Source organism: Brachionichthys hirsutus, chromosome 8, assembly GCF_040956055.1.
Source record: "Brachionichthys hirsutus isolate HB-005 chromosome 8, CSIRO-AGI_Bhir_v1, whole genome shotgun sequence".
NCBI lineage: Eukaryota > Metazoa > Chordata > Actinopteri > Lophiiformes > Brachionichthyidae > Brachionichthys > Brachionichthys hirsutus.
In genome coordinates, this window is record NC_090904.1 from 12888218 (window position 1) to 12907719 (window position 19502).

The following is a 19502-nucleotide window of genomic DNA, read 5'->3' on the forward strand; positions in this document are numbered from 1 at the left end:
ATCCGTCCGTATATTCCTGATATACAAAAACATTCATCAGTATTTGCATATGAACAACGATTGGCTAAATGTTCAAAGACAAACCGCTAAGACAGAAAATAAATCTGTTTTTTTTTTTTTTTTAAGTTAATGCTATATACAAAAGATAAAATGCAAAAAACATGTCAATAAATTATATATATATATATAAAAACAATATTTTACAAAACTATCTTTGATTGTGATACAAAAGTGATCCTGAATTTTTCAAAATACTAGAACAAGGCTCGACAAAATCTTGATGGTAAAGCAAGGTGATTGAAAAGTTTCCCTTAGTCACAGCTGCAGCTGAAATATTTTGTGATTGCAAATTGCAACCCAAAGCACCGTTCGCCATTTAAGCGCCCAGCGATCAACTTGAGGAAACGTTGACCAATCGTAGAGGGGGGGGATTTTGGAGGGGATAAGGTTTACCAAAAAAAGCAGAAAAGTCACCCTGCCCCTTTAAGACTGTTTGTGAAAGAATAAGACTCCAGACATTTGAAAAAAGGTGAGGTTGAATAACAAGGCATAGAGTATTTTTTATGAGCGTACCGAGCTCCATGGGTCTGTGCTCCAGTGGGGACTAGACGGGCATGGCTGAGTATTGCACTGCTCACGATCTGGCGGCTTGTCGTGGATCTCGCAGCTCAGATCATTGAAACGCTCGCCGTTTGGACGCTGACACACTACCAGCCTCGTCTTTATCCCACCTCCACATGGCTTGGTGCACTGAGGAGGACAGCAAGAGGAGAAGTTGTGTTTAAAAATGGGGATTCGTGAAGGCGGAGAAAAATAACTCATGTGAAAATAGGCAGCGGTAAAGTATTGTTTGCCTCACCTCTCCCCAGTTGCCATAGATCCACTGAGGACACGGCCCCGACTCACAGGATCGCTGCTCATTGGGCCGGCTGCGATCCTCGCAGCTGTTGGCGGGATACCCGTTCTCATCCTGGCACACCACTACTCGCCGCTGGAAGCCTCCTGCACATGTGCTGGAGCACTGTTGTTGCAGAGAGTGAAGAGTGCAAGCTGTCAAATAGATGCTCAGTGTGCAGATGTACGTGAGTCCCAGATGTTGAAGCTGCAACTCATTTAAATTTCCTATAGACTTGAAAGCTGCAGCGATTTTTTGTGGCCACGTGTAAATGAAATGGACGTAATGGATTGAAAGATAATGCTTAAAAGCTGACGATGACGGCGAACAAGATGGGCCATGTCTCTGTTGCATTAAAATACAGCCTCACTTCCTCTGGAGGAGCGAGGAAGGAAGTCATCAGTAATAGCTTTAATCACTTCCCGGAATTATGTAAAGGTCAAAATTATTTTTGGAAAGTTGATGATCACAAACCAGAACAACAGAACAATAGAGATAAAGAGAATACAAGGGTGGAGCAGACTGCAGTTCTTGGCTCTTCGCTATACTTTGTGGTTACGGCACAATAGAATAAAATAACTATCTTTACAATCAGAAAAAGAAATTGCTGGACTGCAGTTTATTCCCGCAGGTACCTGAATGCTCCACTTTAAAAACCAGGTATGGATGGAGCCTTCTGAACTCAGAAGGCTCCATCGATATTTCAACTGACAGACACTTGGTCCTTTTTTTGTTGACCATTGTGATGTCATACTGCTGTGTGTCGGATGCCTCACCGCGCCCCAGGGTCCAGTCCGCCATTGGTGAGATTGGCTGTGGGGCAAGTTGTTCCTGGTGCCGACGTTGGGCGAGGACGGGACGGGCCGGGACTCTCTGGGGCGGGACGGGCATTGAGACATTGCACAGTCCTGCTCTGTGGTGGGGCGGTCATCTGGGTCGCACTCACTGGCGTTAACCTCTTGGTCACTGAAGTTGACACATTGCACCTGGCGCGTCGTCGTCCCCTGCCCGCATGTGACTGAGCACTGGAAACACAAAGTACGTGGCCGTTAAAAACGCTTACGCTCTTATGCATCTTAAACTGCCTCAGTCCAGTGCATTTGCAGACGTTGGACATATTAACCACGGACGGGGCGAGCAGGGGGATGCTCAGCTGCTCAGAGCTGGATTTGGATTTGTCTGAAACATAGAAAAACCTTGGATGCACCAAACGCAGAATCCAACTGCAAGGACGCCAAGATTCTTACTAAACCCTTCCAATATGAAGCAGCAACTACTCGCGGTTATGGAAGTGTCGACTTCATTTACACTTCAACAGAAGCCCACCACAAGGATCCTTGAGGGGAAACCAAGAGCCAGTCAGCAGCTGGATCATTAAGGCCACGGAAGTGGAAACCCTCCACTCCTCAGCCGGGCCTTAAAATGACACAGAAATGCCCCAGAAGAAGAAAGCTGGTGACTTCTACCCAAGAGCACATGATACCTGGAATACGGTTTCATCACCATCACCCTCGGTCTGTTCTGTAAGGAGCAACGTAAACACCTTTCAATGAACACTAACACAAGGCAGCTCTTCTGCGGAGCTCTAAAGGAGTCTCACTGAGCTCCCGCACATCCTGTCTTACATAAAGTAATCTATTTTGCTTATGCAACAGCTGACTGCTCTGAAACCTTGCTTGGGATTATGCTGCCCAGATGTTTACACTGCTCTATAACAAGGTTATGCACGTCACACGATTTTGGATACTGTCAGAATTCGCACACGAGGGACCCCGTGCATCCCATACAGTTTTCCAGGCCTTATAAAACGTTTATGTTGGTTTGTTCTGCTACTGAAAGAAGGTTATTTTACTTTGAGGTCGTAAATCATGAGCTGGGGCAGAGCTATGAAATCTTTTTTGACCTTGAGATGGACTGAGGGGTCAATGAGTATCTTTGGTTTGTGTGTGTGTGTGTGTGTGTGTGTGTATGGTGACCAGGCCTGCTGTCTGGCTGTACTGTTTCACCATTACTCTGATGAGAAACATCTGTCAAAAAGACCGGCGCCCCTCACTGCAGCCTCTTGTATCTCACATAGTCCTTCCCTCGTCTCATTCCAGCCCTCCTCCAGGCCTCGATACACACCGGCCTTCCAGCTGCCGCCCCGTCTCCACCTCTCCGTTTACACACACACACACACACACACACACATCTACACAGCATGTGCAGACACTAATCGTCAGTGTTGTTTAAAAGAAGAAGAAAACCCACGCAGAGTAAACTGAAATAAATAAACCTTGCAGGAGGACAAACATCTGGATGACAATATTGATGACCCAGTTGAGATTGGTGTTGTCTGACTGTAATGAGATGCAGCTCTTGTGGAAAATAAAGAAAACTTTTCTTAGAATTTCCACTTATTTGAAACAGCCCTCTCCTCTTTTAGCTTCGACAGAATTCTGACAACTTAGTTGGATTAAACAAAACAAAAAAGAATGATGATGATGATGATGATGATGATGATGGTGTTTTTCATACCCCTGTCCATTCCAGCACTTTCCACTGTCCGCAGGCCGCTACAGAGCACACTTCCCTGGCAGGGGGTTTTGTTATGTGGGCACATGCGGACTCCTCTGCCACGCCACCCTGGTTGTCGCGGCAACTGACATAGCGCATCCGAGTTCCTTTGCCACAGCTGGCGCTACACTATTGTACAGAATGGAGAGGTTAAAATCTGGAAACCAGCAAAGAGACACATGGATTGAAGATGTGTGAGAACTAACCTGGGTCCAGGAACCAAACCGCCACTGGGTTTTTTGGCCAGGCTGGGAGGGGATTTTGGTACCTGGTGGAGCAGGGTGACTGCTGGGACACTGGGCCAGTTCACAGTCCTGTGGAAGGGGAAGACAATTACACCTATTCCTGCAGAGATGACCAAATCAGAGACACCGCAACAACATCTGGTCCTGACTGTAAAACACCACTAATATCAGAAATAGACCCGCTCTATTTGAGACCAGTTGAGTTTCCCATCAACCGTCTCCCCCTACCATACCAAAACAACATTAACAGCCCCCCCCCCTGTCAGTTCAAACTATGGATTGTGGCAGTAAGCCACTCAGCATTAAGGCCTGATCCTTGTCATAACAGGTCATAGTGGAGTGGTATTCAGGGCGCCAATACCAAGGCTGGCGTGGTTGTAAACCCCACCCCTAATCCGCCCCCTTGTCCCTCACCTTCCGCCCTTTCCATTTTTCCAACTCATGCCCTCTAACCCCCATCTATCGGAATGACGGCCTTCATCAGGTTCCACCTTCCGCGCTCCTAAAGGAAGCCCCAGGTAGCTCTACGCAAAGTCTCGTATTTGACCAGTATAAACTAAATCAGGACATGTTTTAAGGTGATTTACAGACATTTTGCTTAGATATATATGGGACCAATCAATGTCCAGAACTGCTCAGCCTTTTTTTCAGTCTCTAGGACCGTCACGCCATGCAGGCATCTCTTCCTTGCCTCCACCGCCTTTTCCCTTTCACAAAGGCCTCCATCGATCTGTCTGTCCCTCTCGCTCTAAGCCCTTCTTGGTGGCTGGTAATGGCGGGACTCTCGACCTGGTGGCCCACTTCATGGCTGGGTGGTTAGAATCACAACGAGGTTGGGCTACTACTTCAGGGTCACTGGCGCTGCCGGCCTAAGCACCGGAATTAAGAGCCACTGCGACTGAACGGGGAGGGGGGGGAATCATGCTCAGCCCTCTCAAACGGGTTTACGCGCCACGCTGTCATAATAAATCAAAAAAGAGCTTCTTTGGAGTTTCTGTGTCTCTGTGTGTGTGTGTGTGTGTGTGTGTGTGTGTGTGTCACGCACACAACCTGCTCTAGTTACATGTAAACCTTTGGGGAGACGCGTTCCCAGTCTGCATGACCAGTGAGTAGAGGAAGGTAGAGATACCTGAAACTGTATAATTGTTTTCACGAGCCTCATTCATGTAAAGGAGTCATTTGAAGCAATATCACGGTTTATTTCCAGGGTCTCTTTCACAGGGCGGTGAAGCCTGAGTAGCTTCCCTCTGCTTTGCTGAGGCCACGATGTGACTTTTGAATGCCCTCCTTACCTGGCTGTCAGTGGGTCGGGTTGCAGCATTACATTCTGTATCATCCATGACAGCTCCGTAAGAACCAACCACACACTTCACCGCACGCATCTGGTATCCTGGCCCACACGATGTGGTGCACTGGGTTCAAAGAGGGAAGAAAGAGGAGCGAAGGGAAAATGAGGAATACGCATAGCAAGCAAAAAGCCACAAGTTTATCTGCGTCATGAAAATACTTCCTTTAAAGTCTTCTCTAATCCTCTGGCAAACATGTTTAACGTCCCAATTTCAAACAGATGAAAATGTGAAATACACAAGGCGTCTTTGTGGTCATCTCCCATCCGCTCTGGCCAAGAGAGAGGCCACTACCCCCCCCCCCACCTCTTCTGCCTCACTGCCTCCAATGAAACAGGGTCAACATTTTGTGGCGGCAGCTTCAAATACCGCTTGGCAATGCTTCATTAAACGATTTCAAATATACCTTAACATGCGCACATCCTCTGATGGGGGGGGGGGGGGGCACAAAAATATCTCACACATTTTTTCCACTTCTCTGTTCAAACACACAAACGAGATTCAGCCTGCACACACAGACGGCCCCTTTCAGAAGAGCACGCCAAGCCAGATCATCAATAGCTGTTTTAAATTGATCATGACAAGATGTGCTCTGTGTCTAAGCAGGCCAGAGGAAAGGGGGCGTGTGCTAAAAGATGAGCTTAGCATAACTGTTTCATCCCCTCGGTTTACATCTGGGCACATTCATTGAGAACATGCATTGCTAATGTGAGCGTCGGCTCGCTGCACTCTGTTCCATCAACCGGGTCGACTTTTATATGAAGTCTATGAATCAGGCCATCTGGAAAAGATTCTTAAACGCCTCACATCTTCCGTTATGAAGACTTCCATCAGATGTTCGATACTATGGCAATTATTTTATATAATGCAGTCTGCAAATCTTAATAAAGTATATGATGACGTGTTAAAAAGGATAATAATGTAATGTTTTGTCTATTCTTTAATTCTTTCTTTTATTTCTTTGTGCCTGTGTTTGGTATATTACAGGTATAGAACAGCAGTACTTGGTCCACTCACCTGTCCCCAGGGTCCAACCTGCCAAGACGCACACTCCTGCTGCTGGCACGTCCGCACCGACTCCGGTTTAGAAGAACCGCAAAAGCGATCATCGAGACGGTCCTCGCCAAACTGACACCAAGTCTGACGGTGCTTATAGCCTTTCCCGCATGTCACGAGGCACTGTGAGGAAAGTATTGCAGTTTTTCTAATTACGTGCGTAGACAGAATATTGCACGAGCACTCCTGGGTCGCAGCCATTGAGCTCGCTGGAATCCCATTATGAAAGAGAGGTTGTTGCAGAAAGTGATGTATTCAGATTTAAAGTTGTTAGAAGAGAAAGCCAGAGTGTAGATTGATGTACTAGGATAGAGGATTCACACATACTGAGATGTGTACTGCAGTTTTTTACATCCATTCACGGTAGCATCGTTCACCTCGATGGGTTTTATGTATATGTGGGAATGAAAGAAGAAACATTTTAACATCTAATGACTGGCAGATCACAATTAGAGCTGAACTGACCTCAGACCAGTCTCCAGTCTCCCATTGTGGACAGAGGAATTCATTGCAGGGCTGGCTCGCCAGCTTGTCCCTTTGACTGCACTTGCTCTCATCGCCGCCAGCCTCAGATGCCTTTCGACACACCGCCCCTCGACGGCGGGCGCCCCCTCCGCAGCTCTTGGAACACTGCAGCGCAAACGACCGAATATCAGCCAGCGTAAACACAAACAACCAAATATCAGCCAGCGTAAACACAAACAAGCAATCTGCGATGAACTTCTGGACGGCCACGCACAAACCTCACTCCTCGTGTTGATCAACGCGACAAAGAGATTAGATACGGAAAGCGATATCCAGATCTTTCTTTCCGTGTTCCATCCGTACTTGTGCATGTTTTTACGGATAAAATGCCGCAGTACCACTGGAAATCGGTAGGGGGCAATTTAATCAAGACACATTGAAGAAAATGGGGAATTACAGAGCTTTAAAATGTGCTGAAACTTTTTTGAGGAGAGAACGTTTGAACTGGTTATACATTTTAAATAAAACTTTTGCTGCAGAACAGCTTTGCCTGACTGGGACCGTCACAGTTATCAAACGTCCCCTAAACTTCTCCCCGTCAGCAGAATTTATTGTTTGAGCAGATGCGCCCCTCCCAAACATAAATGAGTATAAATGAGTCTTCGCAGCCATCTCACCTCTGACCAAGACGAATACTCCCAGCCGCCTTGGTTGCAGTCTCCGTGACAACCTTCCTTATCGTCAGGTTTGTGCTGACCGCTACAGTAGCGACTGTCAACCTTCTGGGTCTTGCTATCTCGACGACTGATTTTGGCACAGTCTATCTCCAGCGTACGATACCCGAGGCCACACTGGGCCGTGCACTCACTCTTGCGAGCAACGTGCCACCTGAATCGAGGCGATAGGGCATTAAATCCATGTCAGTTCCTCCAAATGACAAAGCGAAAAATGTGTTTTTTGGGTTGTTTCATGTCGGTCGGTTAAAGTGTTTGACCCAAACCTGAGTTCACATTCGGCGTTGCAGGGCTCAGTGACGACTGCAGGCCGAGGTGTGCCGTGACACCTCTGGTCGGACACCACCACCCTGTCGGACTCTCTGTTGCAGAGAATCTTCCGCTTGCGCTCGCCTGTGGAAAGACCAAGATAAATTCAAAGGTTAAATAACTTCAAAGCATGGCGAATGAAAGCAACACACTGTACCCATCAGTACTTTCTTTCCTTTCCTATAAGGAGCATATTTGCACCTATTGTATATCATCCTCAATAAAACGGCTTTGACTGCCTGACCTCAGCGAGACCTCCCAAGAGCAGCTTGCTCGGTGCATTACGTGCATCAGCGGCACGGCAGCGGTGTGAGCCCGCGAGCTGCCGGTAAAGCATCGGCAGGTGCCGGAGCATGTTCTTGATCCTTCTTTTGGAGTCTTACTGTAGCTTATTCAAGCAGCACTGTGTCAAATGCCGCAGATGGAATTCTCAGAAACTTGTTTGAGTCATAGCAAATACCTGGTTTTTGAGTTTACCTGCAATCCGCCTCTGCATGGCCAGACCGTGATAAATCACGCCAAGGTCAGTAATCGGCCTCAACTTAATATGAAGGCTATCTTTAATCTCTTGTTCCAAACCTAGGGGTCTAACAAGAACCTGTCAAGTTACTATGCTTCCTATAACAGTGGTTCCTTTGTCTCCTTTACTCTTCCCTCGCTCGCCGCTGCAACATTCACCATTAATCACTCCCGTCAGCTCGCTGTGCCAGCCCCGTGGACATCCCACTCACCTTGGCACAGGCGGTTGCACTCCTGCCAGGGCCCATAGGCATCCCAGAAGAACTGCTGAGGTTCGTCCTCTATGGGAATGTTAAAGGAATATCTGACATCTGGGTTGTAAAGGTTTCCCACAGACAGCACCTGGGAGAAATGCAGCAATGTGATATGTATTATTATGGACTGTAACACAGTGGATTGTCCACATTTCCCAAAGGAGGGGGTTATGTTTACCTGGACAATGATCTCCTCTTCAATGCGGTCAGTACAGTTGATCCTCTCGACGACATGATCGGAGCCGCTGTACTCGATGACGGCATTTCCTACTTTGATTTCCCTTTTGAACATGCTGACCACAAACTCTCCATTAAGCAGGAACTCTCCACGGCTATTTGATACGGCTGAAGGGAAGCAGGAAAAAAAAAATCACCCCACTGTGGTCGATGCCACTGATGCAGAAATCCAGAATGAGTATGAATCAATGTTTGATCAAACCGTCTTTAGTTCGGATGTAAGAATTTCAGATTTAGGTGAATTTTGTGCTCATTTAGGTTAAGGGTCAACTCTTTGAATGATCCCTGCCAAATACAACTGGTTTGGCATGTGGTAAAGGTAGAACTATTGGGAATAAGTATTCCTCTTTTCCCAGAGAGGTGCCCTGTCCTTTTCAACAAGCACTTTCTCACCCTACTGTGATTACGGAGCTAATTTCCTGCCTTTGTTTTCACTCGCCATTTCACTTATACGACCATGGAGAGAGATTTATTCTAGTTCTGGCTCATTAACACGTTAGAATGCACAACTATATGCTAACGGCTTAAGTTTGCAGACATGCAGGTCAGCAGTTTCTTTGAAACAAAATATGGGATGTCTTACCGAGGTAGTTGTCGTCCTCTGGTTTCCCTGAGTAGCTGTGTTGACGCACATCTATGTTTGTAGACCCGCTGGGTATTCGCACTACTTCATTATAGCCTGCAAATGACATCAGCATTGGTTTTTCGATTCGTATTATTGGGAGTTCCCTGCCTTAGCATCTGTAAACATGTACCGGCGCAGTGTAACCCCAGTGTGAAAGCGAATGATCGTGTCCCGAGTGCACGACGCGAGGCTGCGACTCACCATAGTGGACGATGTTGAAGGTGCCCGCTACAGTTTTGCAGGAGGAGTTGTCCCCTCCGCACACGCCACACTTGTCCCTCCTGGCTTTAGAGTTCAACACGTGGTCGCAGCCCGCTTGCTGCTCAGTGAAGAAGTAGAGAGGAAGACAAATGAAATACAGGTTGAGAAGAGGCAATGAGGCAAAGAGGCACGAAGAATAGAAGTGGAAGAGGAGTCTGCGCAAGAGACTAAAAAAAAAAAGGAATTGATGCGGAGTTTCTAAAACAAAATAGAAAGGCTTTCTGCCGCAAGAATATTTGCATTTGCTCGTTGAAAAGTTACAACACTAAGACATTAGCTCATCTTCTACTTGGCCACCACTTTAGTATTTATACATAAGAAAGAAATAACCTCAGTGACCCATAAAATAGTTTCATATGAACTTACTGAGCTGAAGACATCACTGACAACCATCTAAAAAACATTGGCTTCAAAAAAGCCTTTGGAAAATCCACTGTGCCTGCCGTTGGATTAAAAAAAGGCATTTCTGATATTCTGTAAAGAGTCTAGATTTTATATTACAGCATAACAGACATACAGTGTGTGGCTTTTAGCGCACACACAGGATCCCACAGCTTCTCTCAAGAACGGATTGGTGTGCATGACGTGTTAGTAATCAAGCTTCCAAGCTAGAACGCAATCTGTTTGAGGCCATAAACAGAGTTGGGTTTCCGATGATTGAAGCAATCAATATTTTCCGTGCAGATGAGAAGAAAGAGATTGAAGAGAATATTAAATCCACCCAAACAATGAAGGGCTCTCTGTTTCATGGTACAAAAGAGTTTGGCGCCCCACCCTGCACAGGCCCTGGACGCAGATGTCGTTGGTATCGGGTCCGCATGGCGTGCCATCAATGACCCTGTCCCTGAGTTGATAGTAGGCAGTGCTGCCCGCCACCCTGCAGAACAGCTTGCATCTGTCCTTCATCAGTACTGGGGGGGGGGGGGGGCAGACATCAAAAGTTAATACTAATTATGATGCCCGAGGAAAACGTGCATGTTGGACGTCATGAGAAAAGGATTCTCACTTCCGCTGTACTTGGGCACCCAACGGACATTAGGAGGTAGACCGTTGATGTTGAAGTGCCTGCCATCAAACGCTGTGCATTGCTCCTCCCTGAAGTCCTTCTTCTGCTTGGAGCACGGCTCAGAGTTACAGGAACGAAACTTCATTCGGCGACCCACGCAATACATTCCTCCATTCCTGGGCCTGGAAGCAAGATTAAGTTTTTTTTTTTTTTTTTAGTTCCAGAGCCATTAAAAAGAGAGAAGAACTTGTTTCAGGACAGTTGGCAATAAACTGAGTTTCAGGACAGTATCCATGCAACATATGTTCCAGGATGAAACCAGGATGAAAGACGACAATGAATCTCCAAAGGCCGTTTCATCACGGAACAGCCCTTTAAGCTCTGCCGTCAGACGACCTGTGTTGATGAACACCAGCTATGGAAAGAATTCCCTTAAGGAGGCTCGATCTCTGGAACACTGACTTTGGCAGCTAAGATGGAGACAAGGCCCACTAAACATGCATGACTAAAAAGAGTGGCTGCTCACACGGGCCGGTTGCATTCCCGCACGGCAATCTTGATGCCGCCTCCGCATGTCCGCGAACAGGTACCGAATGGGCTCCACACTCCCCATGCCCCATCCACGGGAGCGGCATCGTGCTCTTTGGCGATACACAGGCCATGTTTGCAATGCTGCAATGAGAGGGAAGCAGGAAAGCCAGAGGTAAGATGGATGAGGGGAGAAAAATGTGAGCAGAAGGAGAAGATGAGGTGTGCAAATCAGAAAGGAAGAGGAACAGACAATGTGACCACATGAAATCTGATCCATGGACCTGGCAACACATCTATCTGCTCACTGCTGCTTTGATGCTAATCTGGGAAAGATTATAGAGTGAAGCAAGCGGGGGTGGGGGGGGGGGGTCATTCCATGCCTGTGTCTGGACAGTAGACAAGAAAACATCACACATGTAGTCAATGGATATATCTCAGCTCATAACATGAGGATAATCTTACCCTCTTCATAAATATAAGGTCACGTATTTAGTTCGGCATGGCATGAAGTTGAACGTGAAACGGTTCGATTACTGGAGCATGCACACGTTTCAAATCAGAGGTTAGGAAACCAGTTTTATGTTGCATTTTGTATAAAAAAAAAGAAAAGAGAACTAATTTATTGTCACAAGTTCCTTTCCTCCTGAGGTTTACCTTTCCTGGAGAGCAGTCAGTGCCGTCTGCCCAGGGCATGTGCTGGGTCCTGCAGCCCCGCTGGACGCCCTCCGGACTGGTGCACCACAGCCTCCGACACTGGGTCTGAGAGGCCACGCGCACGCACACACACACACACGCACACGCACACGCACGGTGTTAACTCAGATTCAAAAGACAAAAGTTCAAATCAAACCTAAACAATGTAAATAGCATGAACGTCTCGTTAAATAACCTCAAGACAACTTTCGTAATTCATAGACAGAAATCCAATCGCTGATTCTAAAACCTGGTGCCAGAAGTGTCAATCATCCCATCATCACCTCCCCCCCCCCCCCCCCCTCATAAAGAATCACTTGGCACGCTGCTTTAAAGTTCTGCAGCACACGATTACAACGCCAAGACGTTTGCGTCAGAGACCCAACATGACAGCGTCCACTTACCATATAAGGGCACACCTGCGTTCCTGGCCCAAATATCAATTCACACTGCCTATTGACATTGTATATCCGTCCAGGCAGCTGCTGCGAGAGACTGTACGGCCTAGAAACTGGCTCGTCAAGCAAGCACTCGCCATATCCTGTGCTATTAAGAAATAAAAATCAAATGACTTAAAGAAAAAAGGGGGAAAACAAGAGACACAAACAGACAGAAAACACACTCAGTCCAGCGGGAGAGGTATTTGTTCTGTGCATATATATATATCAATATATAGAGAGAGAACCCCTACTGTACACACTCTCTAGTGTCTTGATATATTTCTGTTTAGATTATGTCCCCTACAAGAGGCGTCAGGAATTAGGGGACAAACTTCGGATAGTTGGACGCGTGGAGCATTTTTGATACTGCTACTGCACTATATCGCATTTGAATAATTTCGCCATCTTCAAATCGTGTTTGCCCAGAAGCTTTAAAAAAAAAATACAAATGAGCTGCAAAACAATCTAAATGCACAAAACGAAAACAATTTTATTTTTGCTTTTCTTCGTTATTTTCTTCAGGCTATTTGAAAAGGAGAAAAAAAAAGGACGACATACTCAAGGAACTCTGTGATGTACTTCCTGCTACATTTGGACCACATCCACGGGTTTGTGTTGTAGTTCAGTGTGGGAGCCATCACATGCTGCTGAATCTTAACCCCGTCCTCTTTACACTTGTTGCTGTCATCGTGAGGCATGTTGAACCTAGCAGAGGAAACAGGCAGACAGGAAAAGGTGTCGTAAGAAAACATTATTTTCTAAGAGTGGCTCTCGGGAGTTTGCATCTCTCCAACATGGTCCCAAAGTATTTCGGTCAAACGTATCGTGTTCCAGACAGAAACCAATGGACGGCTGCTGTGTAATTCGTCCCCATCTGTTGGCGAGGTCTTTATAGATTCCACAAACATTAACGTCCTGGTGATGAGAAGAGTCGAGTTCAACCGCTGCTGGAAAGACGTTGTGCTTACACGTGGCCCAGTTCATGGGCGATGGTGAAGGCGGTGCTGAGTCCGTTGTCCTCGCTGATGCTGCAGCTCCTGTACGGATCGCACACCGTCCCCAACTCTGCGAGTCCTTAAAACGGAATGAATCAGGTCACTGAGAGATTCCTCAGCGTCACCGGTATATGAAATGCAGTACTTATTAGCTAGATGCACTTGCCTAATGTGTCACACTTGTCCCTCGCCCTGCAGATGTCTTGTCTGCGGTGAAGAACGAGATAATGGTTCAAAATGAATGCGCAAAAGAAGAGCACGTCCCCAAAACCCAGGAGATCCTCCTGCATGTGGATATACACTGTCGTCTCGCACCTGGTGATCAGGATGGCGGTGTCGTGGTGGGAGTGGTGGCTGTCGTCCAGGATGTTCTGGTTCTGCTGCCAAAGGCAGAAGTTCTTTAAAGTGGTCTGTGCATTGAATGAAATGGCTGGACCCTCCTGAGAAACAAGCCAAAAAGGTTCAGTTAAAAGGAATGAATTCACCGTTAAGCCCGGATAAATAAAGTCAAGTCAGCAGATTTACCGGCTCGTTGTTCACTATGACTAACTTGAGAATCACAATGTTTATCAGGTTGCCAATGCTGGGGTCCTTGTAGATGGAAGACACCTGGATAAAAGGGAAAGAAAAAAGTCTGATTCCCGACTGACAACATTTCCAAGACAGGAATTGCGCTCTCTCCGCCGTCATTATGTGTTTATCACGCTATTAGTTAATCTGAATAAACTAGGCGTGTCTATTCTTCCCACCAAAGTCCCATCATACCAGAGTTCTTATTTTATTATACATAACCTTACTGCCAAACCAATCATCCAACAAACAAACAAACAAACAGGTACAAGTTGACATTACCTCCATAGATGATAAGGTTAGCTTTAATTATGCGATCGATGTGTTCTGCTATTTTCATGAGGTATCTTTAACGCCATCGTATCGTATTCAAGCAACCACTTGGGAATTTGATTTCATTATCAAGCTGAGCGTAACCGGAGCCCCCGTGAAGAAGGCAGCCTTTGCCAAGTACGGATTAAAGGTCATCCCAGAACTTACTATGGACATGAGCGTGAGTATGTAGTGCTGTAGGTTGCCGCCGTGATGCTCCACCATCTTGCTGTCCGCCACCAGCATGACCTCAACGAAGCGCGGGTAGGACAGGAAGCGCTTTGATCTCCTGTGAGGTCCGGAGTCGCCGCTGCTGTCGTTTGACGGTCGAGCACCAGAACTGACGCTCTGTGATGTGAGCAAAGCTTCGCCAGCCACGCCGGCGCTCAGCGACTTCACGTGGTTGAGTATACCGGCGCCAACCGCAGGGACCGCGCTGGACATGGTGGTCACCCCGACCGCTTGCCTGCTCTTTAGCTTGTGCCTCTTATGTCTGTGTTTGTGTCCTAGAAAGAGAAGAAGGAATGAAGCTTGTGTAAATAAATAAAAGCGGAGGGATGGTGATAAATACACTCTGTCCAGGGAAAGACTGAACAAAGGGTGTAAAAAGCTGCGACTTATCGTTGCTCAATGAATGGCTTCACAAATAAACCCTGCCTGGAACCCCTTTCATCCCCCCCCCTTCTCCTCCCTTTTCGGCAGAGAGTAGCAATGAGGGTAAAGAGTTCAAGCTCGGTAAACCCGGCACACAGCAATCACCACAATGCAGTACAAATTGACATAAATGCACCAAAAGAAGGCAGACATGTCCGATTTAAACATGGCATTAAATCTGATTGCCATGGTAACAACGGCGTTTTGTACAAGGATGATTCCTGACTAGCTGATAATGGCTGCTGCTTTTGTGATATCAAACACAAAATTCATTTCAGGACGGTCCAAAAACAGGCGTTCATGAGCAGCTTAGCCAATCAGCAGCAGACGGTGTCATTTTGAGGCGAATTTGAAGAAAGATATTTCCAAATTCATTCATATGTTTGATTACTCTGCAGTTTCAAGTTGCCATGGCTTTGATGCTCACGGCAGTAGGTCTACCCAGCGCTCTTATCAAAGAGGCAGAGGAAGTGGAAGAGTCAACAGGAAGTTCAGGCGGTAAACTCAGATGGGATGATAGGAGGGCGAACTTCCACATGATTTTTCCTGTGTGGGAGCCGGAGCTCTTCCTCACTTCTGCGTCGCAGCTGTAGCTGCGGCGTAAAGACTCTGATATGAAATTGAGCCCTGATGGTTTCGCGCCATATTACATTCTGTCGCCACGCTTCCTTTCGAAGCCCAACGCAACAATGGCCAAATGACAAATCTGTTCATTTTTCTGCTGTATAGAATCCAGCTCTGCAGCAGAACTACTCTCTGGATTCTAATCCTTTAATAACACAATATGTTGTTTGTTTCCACCAGATACGTTCCATGCCTCTCCTGTACCAGGCCACGATTACGGCGATAGCGCAATAAGCCCGTTTACTATTGCATAATCAGTTCCTGCTGCAACGTAGACAAGCTGCAGGCAGGGCAGAGCTTGTTTCTGTCCGTGGAAACTCATTTAAAGGTCACAAAGTGCTTATACAGAGAGAGAAATGGGGGGGGGGGGGGTTGCATATGGGAGGAGACACTAAGTGTGACTGGAGCACATTGCCTCAGTGACAGTTGCACAGACTGGCTTGTCCGCATTTGTACGTTTAAGTTTGCATCGATGCACGTTCGTCTGTGCAAACTACATTGTTGCATCCCAATCATACCTGAAGTGTCACAAGCCGAGTTCTCCCCAGAGGTCAGCTTTTTGGGTGCAGCCTTCCTGTACACAAGATGAGGTTTTGTGTGTTCCTCTTCAAAGTCTTGTCCTTGATAACTGTGTAGGGGTTCCACATAATACTCCCCTTCTGGAGACCTGAAAGTGCCAAGCTAGAATAGCAGAAAATCCAATGATCAATCCATGTTCTCGAGATGTTTACTCCTTTTCCAGCGACAATATATGCAAACATGGTTAGAAGGAAAAAACAGGGCCAGGGCAATACATATAGAAATGTTTAAAATCAATGAATAGTCTTCTCATGCAATGCATGTTTCGCTCAAAGAATATTTATAGTAACACAGAGCTGTGGTGTACTCACTATTCATTAGGGGGGGGAAGGAATGCTGAGAGAGACCTGAGGGCTTTCATAAAATCAGTAAAGTCAGCAACTTTGCATAAAAAGCAACAGAAAAAAGCCCTAAACGGTCCCATTTTTGAGACCTGCGATGCCTATCAGAGAAAACTGCTGAAAGCCTCGTTACATGTTGCATGTTTGGAGTGACTCTGACTTGGAGGTCTATGATGGGCCAGATAAAGTACATGCAAACCCAAGCACATTTCAGGCGTAGTTCATTGACTGGGAAGAAACAATATCATGGCATCCACATGGGGTGCAATTATGTGTGATGCAAATCACACTCACGATGGCAAAGGCAAAAATGATAGGAATCAGTAATGAATATTCAGCATGTGTAAAGTTTAGGCGCTGCCTGGCCTGCGTTGTATCAGGAAGGAGCAAGGAGACGCTTCCTACAACACTGTTACCTATTACTGCAGCGTGCTGCACTTCTAATGACCTGAGGAGCTGACTCGACTAAAGATAAGCTCCAACAAGATTCCCTGCAAGAGTAAAAGTATTTTTGGACGTACAGAAATAAAATACAATTGCACCCAGCAGCCTGTTTTAGAATAGAAAAATGTGCCCTGGCAGGTCTTGGAAAAAAGTAAAATATGGCTCATAAATATCAGCTCAACTCCCTAAAGCTCTCTGAAAAGCAGAACATTTCTATTTCATTTATCCTTCGGGAAGAGACTGACCACTTACTCATATCTGTCAACTTATTGTGGTTTCCCTGTAGGCCAATAAACTCAGTGCACTTTTCATCCACTCCAAAACGCACGCTTCAGCAATCCTGGGAGTGGGACCAAATCGTGATGACGTCAGTGCCTCCCGTACTCCCGCTGCCGGTTACCAGCGTGCGTAAAAAAAAACGTCACATACAGCCGGGAGACCAAAGAAAGACCCTAAAAAGCAGCGTCCATTCAGTTTGAGTCCGAGTAATCGACTTGGGACTCTTGCGAGTCAGCGGATTAGACTGTTTTAAGACATTTATTCATTTATCTCTCGTCGGAGATGCGTTTATGAAAGATACGCACAACAACGTGAACATTTGTACGATCAGCACCAAAACCAGGGCGTAAAACGAGTAAAAGTTACAGTAAAAGTATTTCATAAGTGATAACGACCCACTAAAAACTCGCGATAGAAAACTACCAAGTGGGAAAATGTCATCGGAGACTCGAACCGTGCGTCAAAACTCACCAGCCCGGAGCACAAACTGATGACCGCCGCATGTTCTCCTTGCGCGTTCACGCTTCCCTTATAGAAGCAGTGCCTCAACTCCGTGTCCTCCTCATCCACCTCCCCATCTGTGGCAAAATCCGTTATGTTGTCTCTCCGGGGCAATCCGAGCACCGTGACGGTGTAGAGAGGCGCGATAAATCCCGAATCCAGCGTGAGGTTCAGCCGGTAATCGCGTCCGAAAGCAGAAATCCGGTAGTGGATATTCGGCGCGGCCCAGTGATCCGTGTTATTGCCGGTACTTTGGTCTAAACTGCGTCTTTTCCTCTTGAAGTGCAGCCTGGTTGGGAACTTGTCACCGGCTTCATTCACCCGCACCGGCGTCACGACCTCGTACGCGTCGAGCTCCTCTGACGCTGGGAAAAGAAAGGAAGGGTGTTACATTCTATCCATCCAACAAAGAATGATTTAAAAGTACTGCAAAGCAACTTGATCTAAATCAAATAAAGAAGGGTTGGGGTTCGGGTTCGGGTGAGGAGACACTGGGTAGAAAGCGCAAAGCTCGGCGCGTTGGAAACGCATCCATTCTCAGTTTGAGCTGCTTTTTTTTAAATATCAATCCTTGCGGGAATGTCAGAGCAATAAAACTTTACCTGCGCTTGAACTCAAACGCGACGTCCTCGCAGATGTGGCTTCATCCAAGGCACCAAGGAACAGCAGGAATCCCAAACCCCAGAAGCGCGCATGCATGATTGTCCAGGTTCAGAGAGGCGCGTCAGTCCCGTGTTCCTGTGGTGATTCTCGGTTCCTCCGGTCACACGGGGCTTTGCGCCTCCGGTCCGCCTGCCACATCCAATCGTGTTATCCTTGACTCTTGAGTGGACGGTCTCTGGCCGGTGAAGGACGCTGTCGGGACGTGCGCGCTTCGTGGATTCCGATCGTGCATACTGCAGACAGGGGTGGGCTGCTCGAACAGCCGCTGCTGTGGGGCTCCGCTGCATCGCTGTGCGCACCAGCTTTCCCTCCCCAGCGAGGGGCGGGATCAGCCAGACTTCTGCTGAATGCGCGCAGAGTGGGCCGCGCATGCCCACTCTGGATCAAGTGATGTGATTGATCAGTGATTTGTTACACCAGACCAGGGACGGTACTACTAAAGCCCCCCCCTCCCCTCATGGAGAGAAATTTGTTTGCAAATCCATTTTTTGTTTGATTGCATAAAAATAAACACATTTCTCTCCATACCCCCCCCCCCCCCCCCCACCCCCACCCCCTGGTGAGAGAGAATTTATTAAGTATGGGGAAATTCAGAGGTAAACTTGCACCACTAATGAACTAAAGTGCTTTTAGAACCATTGGTGTTGCTCTCGGGGGTTTAGGAGGAATGGGTGTTTGCACATCAGGGATCATGACAGCGAGGTGGGGGCCCCCATCTAGAAAAGGCCTGTCCTGGGACCACAAGCAAGGCAATGTGGGCATGAGCGTATATTAAGTTCACAGAGTCACATGATGCAGATCGGCCACTTGGGCTTTCAGCAGGCGCTGGAGAAAGGCATTGTTCTGGGATAGTGGTTTTATAAGTGGATATATCGTCCCCACAGCAGTGCTATGAGATGTTTTAGGTGCTTTTGTTGCACGAAGGGTCAAAGAGGGCTTTCTGGTGTGTCGCCTGCCGCCTATATTTAGGGTTACATCAACCATTTTCTGTAAACTGTAACTATTACTCACTAGACTCCATGGGAGAACATAACTGTGAGTGTTGAATGATTTACCTGATGTGTTGGAGTCTTGGACCGATTCCAAGGAAGACCTTTAGAGTCTATCCCAGCTGACATTAGGCAGGAGGCAGGAGGCAGGAGGCAGGAAACGCCCCGGACAAACCACTAATCACGCTCACATTCATGCCTACCGGAGACTTTTAGCGTCTCACACTCATTAGCTCCTGAAAAAAGTGACCGTTTGGTAAATTATTTTCTGCTATTACATTTAAACTTTGGTAGAGTTTTCCATACTTTTAAATGAATTACTTTTTCCACATTGGTTGCAAAACAAAACACATGGCTAAATTCAGAATAAAAAGATATA

General features: G+C 46.8%; 1 protein-coding gene across 1 annotated transcript; it reads right to left on the reverse strand.

Annotated features, from left to right (window-relative positions):
- Positions 1-561: 561 nt before the first annotated feature.
- Positions 562-18170, reverse strand: adamts9 (ADAM metallopeptidase with thrombospondin type 1 motif, 9). Its single transcript, XM_068742785.1, has 28 exons — positions 18074-18170; positions 17442-17836; positions 15846-16008; positions 14218-14555; positions 13693-13776; positions 13483-13607; positions 13334-13374; positions 13141-13246; positions 12731-12877; positions 12137-12278; positions 11694-11798; positions 11035-11180; positions 10509-10690; positions 10277-10413; positions 9443-9560; positions 9200-9295; positions 8558-8724; positions 8338-8467; positions 7564-7690; positions 7241-7451; positions 6564-6728; positions 6060-6221; positions 4989-5108; positions 3658-3765; positions 3413-3580; positions 1672-1920; positions 860-1021; positions 562-750 (listed from the first exon to the last, which is right to left on the reverse strand). Exons 1-28 carry the CDS (start codon positions 18168-18170, stop codon positions 562-564), a joined length of 4380 nt encoding a protein of 1459 aa, XP_068598886.1.
- Positions 18171-19502: the final 1332 nt, after the last annotated feature.